Below are 15,283 nucleotides of genomic sequence, written 5' to 3' on the forward strand. Positions count from 1 at the left end.
AAGAAGGATTAGAATTTGCTGACTTTGGTGATGATGCAATTTGACCTTGGGAACAGCAGGGTGATACTTATAAAAATATTTCAACCCTCAAGTTGGAATAAATTTAAAAGATATAGGTGAGGGTTAGAAATGTGTAAGGTAACCTATGACTTCTTTTATAGAATTTATGCTATTATCTTATTTTATTTTATTAATTAAAATAAAAGAAATATTTGAATTTAAAAGTGTGAATTGTAATAAAAGTCTGGACCTAAAAAACTGAATTGTTATGCGACCGTTTAATTTAGTCTAATTTGAAACAGTATTAACTCGATTAATTACTTCTAACTCTATAAATAATGTGGTTGTAACAAAAAATTTGAAATTCCTATTCATTATATATGTTTTAAATTTTATTTTTTATAACAAAATTCTTTAATTTCTTTGTATCTTGACATGTTCTACATTATTATTATTGTAAATCTTTTAACCGTCAGTGTCATGCCAGATTTTTTTTTTTGAAAGAAAAATGTAATTGACAGCTATGCAAAATGTTTGCAGATTATATTTAATTTTTATAGCATGGATCAGCATGTTCTAGCTAGTGTCTATGCATACCATTGGCCAATGGACATAAAAATTAAGTAGAGGTTAATTATTGTATGAAAAGTAATAGATCGATATCCTGTGTTAATAATTAATAAATTACATTAGATTTTTTTTTTAGTTTTTTTTTAACTCTACAGGTTAAAGATTAATTCATCGTAAATCTTAATTCTATTTAAGAGTTTGTCACTGACGAACACTTACTTAAACAAACGAATAATCTGATCACTTGACCAATCCAAATTGATTAAATTACATTAGATTCTAATAGTTTGACTTTTGACGTTGTCCAGAGATCAAAGTACGAACCCAGTATATCTTATACGTAGTTAAGTTGGTAATAGCTGTGGAGTTTACATGTGCTTATTAAGGTAATAATGGAGTAATTTAATTTTCTTGAACATTTATTTTTTATAATTGAATAGATGCAACTACAACAAACATTTTTTTACTAGAATATTAAATCTAGAACAAACAAATCAAAACACCACCCTCTTAATAATTATATAAACAGACAAATTTGTCTTTGTTGTCACAATTTAACCAGCTTAATAATTAATATTTTCTATTAGATGGAGTTGATAATGTCTATAGTTATGGTGGGTATATAAATATTGTTAAAATTAAAATTATATTTTTATATTTTAATCATATTTTTTATTTTTTAAATTAAAAAATATAGTTAAACAATAAAAACTATTTTTTAATTTTAATAATACTGTTAAGATACCGTAATCACTATAATTACTATACCACAAACATCATAATATGTATAAGAGAAGAAATAATTTTTGTATATATCTCTGAGGTATATTTTTTATTTTTGATATTAAAAATAATGGATAAAAAAAGAATTTTTTTTATATCATGAAAAGTAGGAGTAGCAAAATGAGTCGAATTCGTCGGATCGCCTCGCCGAACTCGCTAAAAAAGACGTATTGGATTACGATTTGAAACTTACCAAATAAAAAAACGCTAAATTTGCGGGTTTTAGAGGGGCGGAGTGGACCGACCCGACAGGTCAAAGGTTTTTTTTTTATTAAATAAAAGAGTGATTACTATTACAAAATTAATAATTATATAATTTTCAAACACTTTTTTATTTTTCTTTTAGTTATTAATTTTATTTTATAATTTTGTATATATACTCAAATTATATGATTTATTTTTTAAAATAAAGATAGTTTTATTGACAAATATTATTTTGAACAATTTTATTGAAGTTAAAAATAAAAAAATAGTAAAAGAATTATATTATAATTTGACTATTTTTATTTGTGTTTATTTTTAATTATTATTTTTTATTAATTTTAATGAATTTTATTAAAAAAAAACAGAGTCAAGCGGACTAACCTACTGGCCTGCCAATTCGCCATAAAATAAACGGGACATGCTAGCATTTTGAACCCACCTCAGTTGGCAGAACGAGCTGATCCGCCCCATTTTATGATGCGAGCCTAGGCGGGACGAGACGAGTTGGAGCAGGCCGGCCCACTTTGCCATCCCTAAAAGTTTATAAATGAAATAATAGATACAAAATATATAATTTTATTTTGTAAGAATAATAATTAAAAAAATTTGAATATAATTACAAATTAAAGCATCCAGTCAAAAAAAAAAAATTAATGATATCCAAAATTCAAAATAACCAATGAAATTGTGAGAGAAAGACATGCGTCTTTTATATTACTTTGTGAAATTATTTTTCTTCCAAGAAGTAAATTTTCTCACTTCTAAATTAATAGTGTCGCCATTATATTATTCTTTGTACATAGTATATTTTTAACAAAATTTCATTAGATTAAAATGACATTATCCTCTTTTTAATTTTACTCGTTTGCTGCAACATATATACCGAGCCAACTTATTATATATTACGTATCATCATCTTTTATTTAATGTGTTGAACTTATTATTGTGACATAGCACTATAATGAAAGAATTCAAGAAAGTGTGAACTCCAATTATTAGAATTTTTCCAACTATAAAACCAAACTGTAATGATAGAGAAGTAATAATTTAATGTTATCTTATTTAATTTAATACCATTCGTAATTATATATTATTACATATAATACTATACATTTATTCTAATAATACTTAATGAATACATATTCATTTCATTTAATATTAAACTATATATATTATCTTCCAAACAATGTTTTAAACCGAATGTTAGAATTTTCCTTTCCTGGCCCCGCTTGTGTATGCACTCCATGTTACAAATCTTCACACATGCATTAAATTAAACTATATCTAGCTAATACTTATAAGCTACCCAGTAAAAACTATTTCTAATACAAAATTATTAAAGTTAATTAAATGCTAGACGCGGTTTGTTTTCTCTATATATACACCAATGTCGCATAGAGATATATGCATCAATCATTCACCAAAACCTGCGCCATTATCGGGCAAGAGAAAGAAGGATTACTAATCAACCATGCTTTCCACAACTTATAATAATAGTTTCTTTCTACTTACTATCATTATTCTCTTGGTGCTATCTTTTGTTTCTCCTTCAAATGCTCAATTGAGTTCAACCTTCTACTCTAAAACATGTCCCAAAGTATCATCCATTGTTAGGAATGTTATTAAGCAAGCTCGGAAATCTGATCCACGTATTACCGCAAGCCTCACTAGGCTCCACTTTCATGATTGCTTTGTCAATGTAGGTAAATTCTATAATTTTTTAAGTTAAACCATAGTATACATGTCTCTTTCTATTAACTTAAGTTCTAAAAAAATGTAATTTTATGACACTTCACATTTTTTTTCCAAAGTTAAGAGTGGGATTCGAATTCACGATCTTTGAGTGAGTATAAAGAGATTATACTATTTGAAATATAGTTCGTTGGCCAATTCACACTTTTTTAACTTCTTTAATTTTATTTTATATATATTATATTATATTATATTGTTTGTCCCGACAAAACTTAAAATATTTAGTTTTGGTCTTACCATTAATTTGTCTTCATTGAATACTATTGTCATGTTAAAACAAAAAAAAAATTGTATATTAGTTATTAGACTAACAACAATGTTATTTAATAATACTTTTTTGTTGTGACAGGGATGTGATGCGTCGCTGTTGCTAGACGTGGGTGGCAACATAACACAGAGCGAGAAAACTGCAGGTCCTAACAACAATTCCGCCAGGGGCTTTAATGTAATTGACAACATTAAAGCCGCTCTTAATTCATCATGCCCTGGTGTTGTGTCTTGCGCTGATATTCTTGCCCTTGCAGCCGAAGCTTCAGTTTCCTTGGTAAATTATATTAAGTATTAACTTGCTACAAATCATATTATTTTATTATATATAAGACCAAAAAAAATTTATCTTTTACACATGTATGTATAAGAATGAAATAGGATAAGTTTTTTCTTCTTCATATACTGTCAGAGTTTTACAAAAATAACTACGTGGAAAATTTGGTAGGAGAAAGGTCCTTCTTGGAAGGTACTACTTGGAAGAAGGGATGGTCTAACTGCGAACAAAACTGGAGCCAATACCCTTCTTCCTACTCCATTTGAGACTCTAGCACAGATCACAGCCAAATTCAGTGCAGTTAATCTGAACATAACGGACCTCGTTGCATTATCTGGTAACCAGCTATATCTATTATAATAACTGAATTAAATGCATGTGATCTGATCCCTTACTAGTAAAATATTTACAAAATATGCTTAATTAATTAAATTTATCATTCAATGACATAACTAGCCACATAATTGATTCTAGAGTAATCACTCTTTCTCTTTCATGTTAAAGTTACTTTGAACTTAGAGAAATAGTAGAATTTATTGTTTTTTATTATCAGTTAGTTATTAATTCATTTTTTTAGTTTAATAATTTAATAACTTACTTTATTTTATATTTTAAACATTAATGACCAATGAGTTCTGCTAGGGAGTTAGTGGAATATTTTATAATTTAGAGTTCTGACACTATGTCATGATATCACTCGTCCTAAAATCTTAAGCTAATAGAAAAATGTAACACTAATGGTTATATCTTTGATACTGAATCAGACATCTCTAAACCTCTATTGTACCCATTGTACAAATATTTCATTGATTCCCTATACTTCTTCGTGACGAATTGATGACTAAACATAGTAAATTCTGATAAAAGTTTGGAATTTGATTAGGTGCACACACATTCGGACGTGCCCAATGCCAATTCTTCTCTCAAAGGCTCTACAACTTCAGTGGCACAGGCAATCCTGATCCAACATTGAACACTACCTATTTAACAACTCTACAACAGAGTTGTCCACAAAACGGAAATGGTTCGACTTTGAACAACTTGGATCCTTCCTCCCCCAACACATTCGACAAAAACTACTTCACGAACCTTCTCAACAACCGGGGTCTTCTTCAAACAGACCAAGAACTCTTCTCCACCAACGGATCTTCAACAATTTCAATTGTCAGAAACTTTGCTAACAATAAAAAAGCCTTCTTCCAAGCATTTGCACAGGCAATGATCAAGATGGGGAATATTAGCCCCTTGACGGGGACGCAAGGTGAAATCAGAGCCGATTGTAAGAAAGTTAACGGAAGTTGAGGCAACCAAAGAACAAATTATCGCATGTTCTTAAAATATTAAAAGTTCACACTTCCATTTTTTTTTTTGGTGACAGTTCACACTTCCATTTAACCAAATTAGGAGTTTCTTAATTACTACTTAAAAGCATAATAAGCTGTCTTCTTTGGTTGTCAGGAGTGACATGAATTTGTCTTTGGGTAAAAATAATATTTAAAAATTATTAAATAATAATTTAATTAAATATATCAAATAATTTAATGTTTCAGATTTTGTATTCAACGATTGATTTCTTAATTATGAATGTGATTTATTTATTCTATGAATGATCTTAATTATTATATATACAAGTGTAATTACCCGTATCATGCACGTGAGAAGATTGAAATTATAATTTTAAATTATTTTTTTTAAAATTAATTTGAATTATAATAATTTGATTAATAAAAAAAGTAACATGTTATGCATTGTTTGTTTTTTTTCTAATTCAGTGTTAATTGGATTAATTTTAAAATAGTTATTAATCGGTTTTAATAGTGTACTTTCTTCAATAAATCACACATATATACTGAATGTGATAATAAATAATATAGTAATAATAATTAAATCCACCAACAAATATATTAGTTATATTATCACACTATTAAACAAATTAAATATAAAGACTATTAACACTTATAAATCTATAAAATCACACTTTCTTTTATTCGTGGGAGGGTTTACTTGTAAAATAAACTTAATATAAACAAAAAATATTTATAAAATGGACCTAGCATTACTTGAAAGAATCATGGAAAATAATTAACTTATCTTATCATCCATGAAAACCATTTCTATGTAAGTCGTCTTGTTCTTGTCAAATTTGTATGGGACTTTCCATAACCTTATAATTCTTGCCTTTATTTTTTAAACTTTTTCATTACATAATCTACTGTACCATAGATAACACTGTTGATAGAATCGTAATTAGTAACCCTTAGGTATGAAAAATAATAAACAGAAGAAAATTTATGTCTGAGATATGAATTTTCTAGATGATAAATTAAATAATTGTAACAATTCACTATAACTCTCTCTCTCTCTCTCTCTCTCTCTCTCTCTCTCTCATTTATTTCATTATATTTTATTAACCTTTATGATTAATTCAATAGAGATACTTACTCAATATATATGTTATCTACATTAATTATATGCTAATATTTTTAGAAAAGAGCTAAAAGAGGAGATATATAAATATATATAATATCATTACTATATAGGAAGTAGGCCTGTCAAACAGGCTAGTCCGGTCCATTTAGGCTCGGCCCATTAAGCCAGTGGGCTAAATGGGCTGGCCCGTTTAAGCCCACTTTATTTGGAGGCCAGAATTTTAATTTTTAGCTTGGACCGCTTATGGTCAGTCCGATGGGTTAAACGGGCCAACTCGTTTATCATTTAATTTTATTTTTTGAAAAATATTTTGACAAAAAATACCACTTTTAGGTCAAAAACCTTTAAAGATAATTTTTTTTAGTTGATAGGTCTGATTTTCAGGTCGAATCGAGAGAAATATCAACTAAAAGTACTGATTTTTTTGAAAAAAAATGTAAAAAAAATAAACGGGCCACCCATTTAGCACACAGGCTAGCCCGTTTAGCCCGAAATTTAAACGGGCTTAATTTTAAAGGCAAAATCCGCCCATTTAAATGGATAAACGGGTTGGTCCGATGAGTTTAGCCCATTTTGACGATCCTAATAGGAAGCATACATAAATTGATACATTTTTTTATTATATTATACAACTTAAAATTGTAATGTCATGTTATTATTAATTCTAGATACTTGCTATAATTATATCAAATTTAATTATGACTATAAATAAATAAAATAGATAACATTCAATATTATTTTTTTCTTTTTACATTCAATATTTACTGTAAATATAAAAAGTAAGATAATTAATGAAAAAATATGAACAGAAAATAAAATATATTAATTAAAATTCAATTTGTTATCTAATTAATCTTGTGTCCATACGATAAAACTTTATGAAAATGTTATGAATCACAAACTTTTTTTATTCTACAAAAAAAATACTATACGTAACTTTTAGTCGTACAAAAATAATTATAAGAATTAATTATTGATGTTGATATTAATCACAATTAATTATTGATATCCTAAGGTGATACATGTATCCAAAAAAGAAAATAAACTTAAAAAATCAGAAAAAAAATTATATTAAAAAATATAAAAATAATATATTCAAAAAGAATAGTCATAATATATAAATTTAGTCAATAATTTAAATTTCTATAAAACTAATTTAATCAAATACCAATATTAGAAATAAATTACTTAAACAATATTTAATCTATTTTAGTCCTTAGACACCAATAGATTAAAGTTATTCTCGTAACGACAACCAACTGAAATAACATCATAAGTTCGAACATTTAGAATTTGTGCAAATTCAGACCATTTCCTTGTTCTTTGAAAATCTTCTGTATCCTGATAGAGTTGAAAACATATTAATCAACTTCTATAAAAATATTACAAAAAATTTAAATTATCTTTAAATAAAATAAGGATACCCTTAAAAATTATTAATCAAAATAAACAAAAAATTAATATAAAATAAAATTATAGAAAAATATTAGCAAAATTAAGATAAAAAATAAAAATAAAAATTTACAAATATTTTACATGAAGTACAAAATAAAGAGAGAGAAAAGAGATATATAAAATAATAAGATAATAATTTAAATTAATTGAGTTTATTTATTTTATTGCTTTATATATTATTTATTAATTAATTTAATATTTATCTCGATCATATTAAATAATAAATTAGTTATAACCCTAAACACGAGAGAGAAGTGAGAGAGAGGGGGAGAGAAGGAGGGATAGAAGAAGATAAATAAAGATAAAAGAAATAAAAATAAAATAAATTATAAAAATTATACCCTAAATATGAGAGAGAGCACGCGGAAGGGAGGGAGGGAGGAATGAAGAGAGGGAGATAAATAAAGATAAAAGAAACAAAAATTAAATAAATTACAAAAATTGTACTCTAAACATGAGAGAAAAGGAAATAGGGAGAGAGAAAAGAGAGAAAATGAGGAAAAAATATTTAATCTTATATAAATAGATGGTATTGAGAAAAATAAACTAACTAAATTAATTCATATATTTTGTTATCATATTTATTATTTATGAAATAATTTGATATTTACTCCAATCAAATCAAATAATTAATATAATTAATCAAATTAATTAATTGATATAATTAATTATAATTAATCAATTCATATAAATTATAATAAATGGTGAAATTTAGATGTCTAATCAAATTAATTAATTGATATAATTAATTAATTATGATTGATTTGCTTTAGCGATAATTGATTTGCTTTGACGAATTAAATGAAATAGATTTGAAAACATCTCAAGAGCATGCCATATCAGTTCCATCATTAAATGCAAAAATTCTATTTTTATATAATAGAATAGAATAAATAGATAAAGATATTTTCTTAAATTAGTATAATTATACATTATTCATTAAATATTTATTAAAATATTGTAATGTAATTATAATAAAAATATTTTTATAAAATAAATTTATTTAAAAAAATATAAATTGATTATTAATGGCCGGTGCCATTATCATATAATTATCATATTATATTATTATTATCATTATTATTATCAATATAATTAAAATAATTAAAAATATTTTCGATTGATAATTGATAAGTAGTTTAATAATGTATTAAATATTGATTTCATATAACTATAATAAAGATATTTTCTTAAATTAGTATAATTATGTATTATTGCTTAAATACTAATTATAGTATAATTATAATAAAGATATTTTTATAAAATAAACTTAGAAGAGAAAATAGTGTATTAATTTTGGCGGAAAAATAGATTCACGAGGAATCGACACCTCACTTTCATTAGTTGAAAGAAAACCCAATTTTAGTATATATATATATATATATATACATAAACTAATTACAAACGGTATGAATTTTTAATGCAGATATTAATTGCTACTAATAGAAAAAAATTATATAAATAGAAATTATATAATTTCAATCAATTTCGTATAACAAAACAGTGGTTAACAAAAAGTATGGAATTTTTTTTCAATCAAAACTAATTTTTTATAGTCAAAATTTACTGTAAATATAAAAAATAAAATCACTAATGATTAAAAATTTGAGTAGAAAATATAAATCTATAAGCTAAATTCAATTTGTTAATTAATTAATTTTATGTCCATATAATAATATTATTATTATTATATATTGATTAAAACTGTGAATACATACTAACAAAATTATTACATACAAATGAGAATGAGAATTAGAACTATATCAATTATATCAATTATATAAATTCAAAATTATTATTATTATTGAGTAATGATGATAATTCATGTGATAATGAATATTACCTATAAAACATCTAAAATTAAATAATATTTAAGTATAATTATGTGACAATTATAATTCAAAAATTACTGTATATGAAGTCAGGTGAATGATTATTATAATTGATATAATAATTACTATAATTGCTACATATTCTCAATCTTATCGGTTGTATCAATTTAACTATATCAATTATATTCAAACCATCCTCTTGTTAAATAAGCTTCATCATCCGCTATTCATGCAATACGGCAAGGTATAGAATTGCCACACCGAGAAACCAAACTAACCCTTATTCCTCTCAATGGCATTGCATGCATGCAAAAGAAAGCCGGTAATTTCTGAAAAAAAAAATCACAATATGTTATAAAATTATTCTAATAATGAACAGCTTAAAATAAGAAAAATTAAATATATTACCAATCGTTGAAATTGCATATCCGAGTTTGTCACAAATTTAGCAAAACTGATCTTAAACTGAGGGAATTCAATCTCAGTATGTGCTCCACTTCGAAGATTTTCGGGCAGACGTAAAAAGCATGAAGGGAATAGAACTTGAACTTGCCCTATAAAATTCCGTGGATGCAATTCCTCAATCAAAAATCAAGCTCCTCCCAAGAAAGCTAACTTTAACCACATTCCATTAGGTTGGTCATAATAAATGAGTAGATCCAACCATCATTCGGTAAAGTAGATATTATTGCCCCTTCTTTGAACGCTTACATCCATATAGTTGGAACCTGAATCAGTAAAGACAACTCGATAAGATATTTCATTGATCTGATACATTGTAAACGATTGTGGTAAAAGACAATTGAACTGGAACATTAGACGATAAGAATAACTTAGAGTAACAACAATTGATAAATTATTAAAAATAATATAATAGAATGAGTATATGAAAAATATTATAAAAAATTATAAACTGTACCTTAAAAGGATCAACTTCAATAAAAAATGAAGAATACATTCTTATTCTATGAAGTAGTAAAAAATATTAAATATAGAATTATGTGCTAACTCTCAAATTTAGATTGATGTACGATAGGAAAACACTATTTATAGACCTTAGTAAAACAAAAATAAATATGTAAATTAATTACTATTAAGGCAATTTGTTATTATGTACAGTAATTACGCATTATAATTGATAAGTAGTTTAATAGTGCATTAAATATTGATTTGATATAATTATAATGAAGATATATTCTTAAATTAGTATAATTATATATTATTCATTAAATATTAAATATAATATAATAATATAATTATAATAAATAATTTAGAATAGATGAAAAATTTTATTCGTTTTGGAGAAAAAACGGACTTACGAGAGAGTGACACGTCATCCTTATTAGCTGGAAAAAAACCCAATTTTAGTATATTAAGGAGATTTCCAATAAAAATTGTTCACTTTATTATGGAAATGATTATGCTTTTTTTTTTAATCCGTACTAATCATTAGGAACGCCCAAATTATGCGCGTCATATATAGCTATGTCGGACTACTACACCTTTGTGTCTACTACCTCCATTCAACCAGTAGACATACACAAGTCATTAAGACATCAATTCACAAAAATAAGTTGTATGTATAGCAAGTAACACATATACATGCGCATAATTAGCAAGCACAAGCAATTTAACACACTCAAACAACACAAACAAAAATATATATGAAGATTTTTTGTCTTATTAACTATGAGTTCACGTATTAATATTGTCAAACTCGACAACATTTAGTAACGTAATTTTTGCTGGACATAATCCTTTTGTCGTCCATCTCACAAGAGAAAACAAAACTTTTTCTGAAGCTTGAAAATTTTTGAAGGATACACATCACACTAAAACAAGCAATTAGCGGCAGTTTTGAGTGGCTTTAGTGGCAGTTAGTTACTTGATGCTAGGTTGGGTGCCACTAAACGATTTAGCAGCAAATTTTACTAAACAAATGTATATGATGAATATCTATCCTACTAGTTATGAGTTCACGTATTAATTATATTGTCAAATTTGACAATATCTAGATGTAGTAACCTTTATTAGACAAAGTCTTCTATTGTCCATCTAAAAAAAAAAAGGATAAAATATTTTTTTTGTGTTTTTGAAGTTTGCTTAGAATTTTAAAAATACTCACAAATTTTATTTTCTTTCAATTTTATCCTAAAAATTTTCGATTTGTATTAAATTTACTCCTAACGACTAATTTTTCAAAAAAATTATGATCAATTTAAAAATAACTCCACAAAAACAATCTTTAATATAAACAAATCAAACATATTTATTATGCATTATTGTTAGATTAGTTTTAATTTTTTAAAAATTTAATTATTAGGGATATATCTTATGCAAATCAAAATTTTTGGGACAAAATTAAAACAAAATAAAATTTATGGATATTTTTAAAATTTTTAACAAACTTCAAGGATAAAAGATATAATTTATCCAAAAAGAAAACAACTTTCTCAAAAGCTTGAAAATCTTGAAGGACATTATTTACAACCAGCAATTAGCAGTAATTTTGAGAGGGTTTAGTGGCAATTAGGCTGCGTTTGTTTACAAAGATAGGACACTGAGATAGAGACACAGAAACATAAAATTGTATTTGACAGAGGAGACACAGACAGAAACATTGTGTCCAGAGACACTGCATCAGTGTATTTTGTATTCATCCTGACAGGAAAGACACGAAAACACTAACAAGAGACACAACTTATTTTTCATTTTTTCTTTTATTATTCTTGTTAATTTTTCATAATTATATTTTTCGTTATTATTTTTTTCGTCTCAAATTTTTTGAATGGAAAAAAATGAAAATAAATTATATTTTCATAATTTGTTCTAATTTATATACAAAAATATAAAATTTTGTGTATGTCTTTATTCTTTATGTCTTGTTCTCAATATCTTGTCTTGTCCTGTTTTCATAAACAAACATAGTCTTAGTTACTTGCTGCTAGATTGGATGCTACTAAATGGTTTAGCAATGGGTTTTACCAATTGGTGGAATATGGTTAGAAACCGTTGTTATATTGATATTTAAACCATGCGTTCATATTTTGCAATGGTATGAAACCACCATTAAGTGCTAATTTGATTTAAAATCCAGCATTCGTATCATGGTAGTTTGAAACTATTTTTATATCTTCTCCTATTATGTGATGGTTGTAAATCACCGCAAAAGCCCTTTGTTATAATTTTTTTTGGCTGGTTTTTTTATTGGTTCAATTGAAATTTTTTTTTTTGATATTTCTTAACCGATCATTTTTTATTTTGTGTGATTTTATTAATTTATAATATTTATTAAAAAATTGATTGAAATAACGTTCAATTAAACTGGAAAGTAAAAAGGTTAAGTGAATAAAAAAGTATATATATAATAGACTCCGATCTTAGTATTTGTGTTTGAGTTGATTTGGATTTATCATAGTTATCTTTACGGTTATTATGATTGTCGAAAGAAGATAACCTTGTACGTGATGAAGTTGATGCACTTCTAAACAATCTAATTCTGCAACAATGTCGAGTGGCAAACCACCTCTCTCATTGTAGAAGTTATCTCAAAAAATTCTCTATTGTTTATCTCTTTATCTTCTCTTATGTTACACCTATTTTTAATTCAACAATCATCTTTTCATATTTCTCTATTTGTATTAGAGAACTCAACTATAGTGTAATATGACCAAAAAGTTTGGTAGGATAGGATTCAAAATCTATACTATAATAAACTCGTCTTAAGTATTCCTTTATAAATATTTTTGTAAAAGAATCATTTTGTGATAACTCAATTTCTTGAGAAATTTATCTTGATTCTCAATATTCATAACCCTTTGTTAAGTTTCTATTATAGCACGTTTAAATCTAGTCATATAAATACAATAAGAGGAAAAGAACACAATTTCAAAACAACACTTGCACCAATAGTTAGTTCATGCATCATCATTGATATATAAGAGTTTTCATCTCTTGTATATAAACCATGTTCCAAATCTTTTCTCTATTAATGTGTTTCTTTTGTAATCGCTTATAACAATATTGATGTTGACACAGTTATATGTACCTGACAAATGAAGATTATATGAAAAACAACCTTAAAATTGATTTAAATTTCAAGTTCAAATTGATAATATTCCACCACCAATTGCAAATAATTAATAAAATCAGAAATATATAAAAAAATAAGTCTTTTATCAAGTATGAACAAGAAGTTAACGACACAATCTTGTAAATAACAACAGTAAGTAGCGTTTGGTGGAGAGACAGAAACGGAAAGACTGAGACTGAGAGACAGAGACTGAGAGACAGAGATTGAAATAAATCTCAGTATTCTGTTTGGTGCAAAATGAGAGACAAAAACTAAAACAAGAATAAAATTCTAATTTAATTTGCACAAACAGTAAAATTAGAATTAATTAATTGAAATGAGGGTATTTTAAGTATAAAATGTTATTAAAGTTTCAGTTTTCATTTCTAAAAATTTTAGTCTCCTGTGTCCCTACTTTTTGGAGGTACTGAAATACTGAAATTTTAGGGACAGAGACACAAATTTTAATACCAATCTCTGAACTAACAAACGTAATACTGAGTCTCAATCTCTCAGTCTCTACCTCAATACCTCAAAACAAACACTACCTAAAATACCAAAGCCTTCATTCAACAACCTAATAGAGACTTAAACTGAGGGACCTAGTAAAATAAAATGCAAATGGACAAAAAAGAGCCTAAATGTTTAATTCAAACTCAAATTGAGTACATCTCCCACCATCACTAGCAAATAATTGATAAAATCAGAAACATAAAATAAATATGGGGCTTATCAAGTATGAACAAGTCAACAACACAACTTATTCGAGCGATAAAAAAAAAAGTAGAAATGACAATAGAATTTGATATTGGTGTGTTTGTGTATAAATGATTCATTAAAAAAATTAAAATATACATCTGGTTATTGTATTAAAATTTGTGTATATTTTTATTTATTTTTTTTAAAATATATAAAAAATATCATAAACTTCTTTATATATTTTGAGAGATTATAATTTTATTATTTTATTATATTATTTTTACTAATATCTAACTTCTTATTCAATTCTATCTATTTTTCATTAACAAATTTTACTTGCAATATTTGTTCCTATTAATTCTGGCATTTAACTGTCTTTGCATTTGTGTGAGTGATTAGTGGGTGAAATTTGCTTCAGGGCATTGTATTAAAAGGGTTGTTTTTTAGATGTGAATGTGATTTATTTATTCCCCGGAAATTTTCAATAAAAACTTTTACTGAGATGAAAAAATTAAAAATGATAACGAAATTTTATATTAGTGTATACAAATGACTTATTAAAAAATTGAGATATATATATCTATCAATCGTATAAAAATTTGTGTGTATTTTTATCTATTTTTTTTAATTTGAAAATAAGACGTTCAAATATTTGTGAAGACAATTCTTAATTTTTGTGTATTTACTATTTTTAAGATAAATTTTACATCTACTTCTACTTATATAATTTATATTATTAAAAATAATTATTTTTTATATTAATAGTATAATAATTATTTAAGAAAATAAAACTAAGGATTATATAAAAATGTTGGAAGTCAATGCATGCATGTAGTTGACAATTACAGTTACAGAGGCAAAAACGTGACACTTGAGAAATAGCAACGTTTTGTAGTGTTATAGCAATCTCTACGCTAATGGCGGGTATCTTCACCGCGCGAT

The 15,283-nt window shown here is 25.7% G+C and overlaps 1 protein-coding gene across 1 annotated transcript; it reads left to right on the forward strand.

Moving 5' to 3' along the window:
* Positions 1-2,978: 2,978 nt before the first annotated feature.
* LOC107464786 (peroxidase A2) lies at positions 2,979-5,402 on the forward strand. Its single transcript, XM_021131659.2, has 4 exons — positions 2,979-3,256; positions 3,659-3,853; positions 4,025-4,190; positions 4,737-5,402. The coding sequence occupies exons 1-4, from the start codon at positions 3,029-3,031 to the stop codon at positions 5,153-5,155; spliced, it is 1,008 nt and encodes a 335-aa protein (XP_020987318.1). The 5' UTR covers positions 2,979-3,028; the 3' UTR covers positions 5,156-5,402.
* Positions 5,403-15,283: the final 9,881 nt, after the last annotated feature.

The sequence above is a fragment of the Arachis duranensis genome, chromosome 9 (genome assembly GCF_000817695.3).
Source record: "Arachis duranensis cultivar V14167 chromosome 9, aradu.V14167.gnm2.J7QH, whole genome shotgun sequence".
In the NCBI taxonomy this organism is placed as follows: domain Eukaryota; kingdom Viridiplantae; phylum Streptophyta; class Magnoliopsida; order Fabales; family Fabaceae; genus Arachis; species Arachis duranensis.

What these genes read in the sequence shown, in the direction of transcription:
- LOC107464786 (XM_021131659.2), top strand. Translation starts at nt 3,029, where the DNA reads ATGCTTTCCACAACTTATAATAATAGTTTCTTTCTACTTACTATCATT. An exon ending in TTCATGATTGCTTTGTCAAT is followed by an intron (nt 3,257 to 3,658) that starts GTAGGTAAATTC and finishes TTGTTGTGACAG; the next exon opens with GGATGTGATGCGTCGCTGTT. An exon ending in CCGAAGCTTCAGTTTCCTTG is followed by an intron (nt 3,854 to 4,024) that starts GTAAATTATATT and finishes AAAATTTGGTAG; the next exon opens with GAGAAAGGTCCTTCTTGGAA.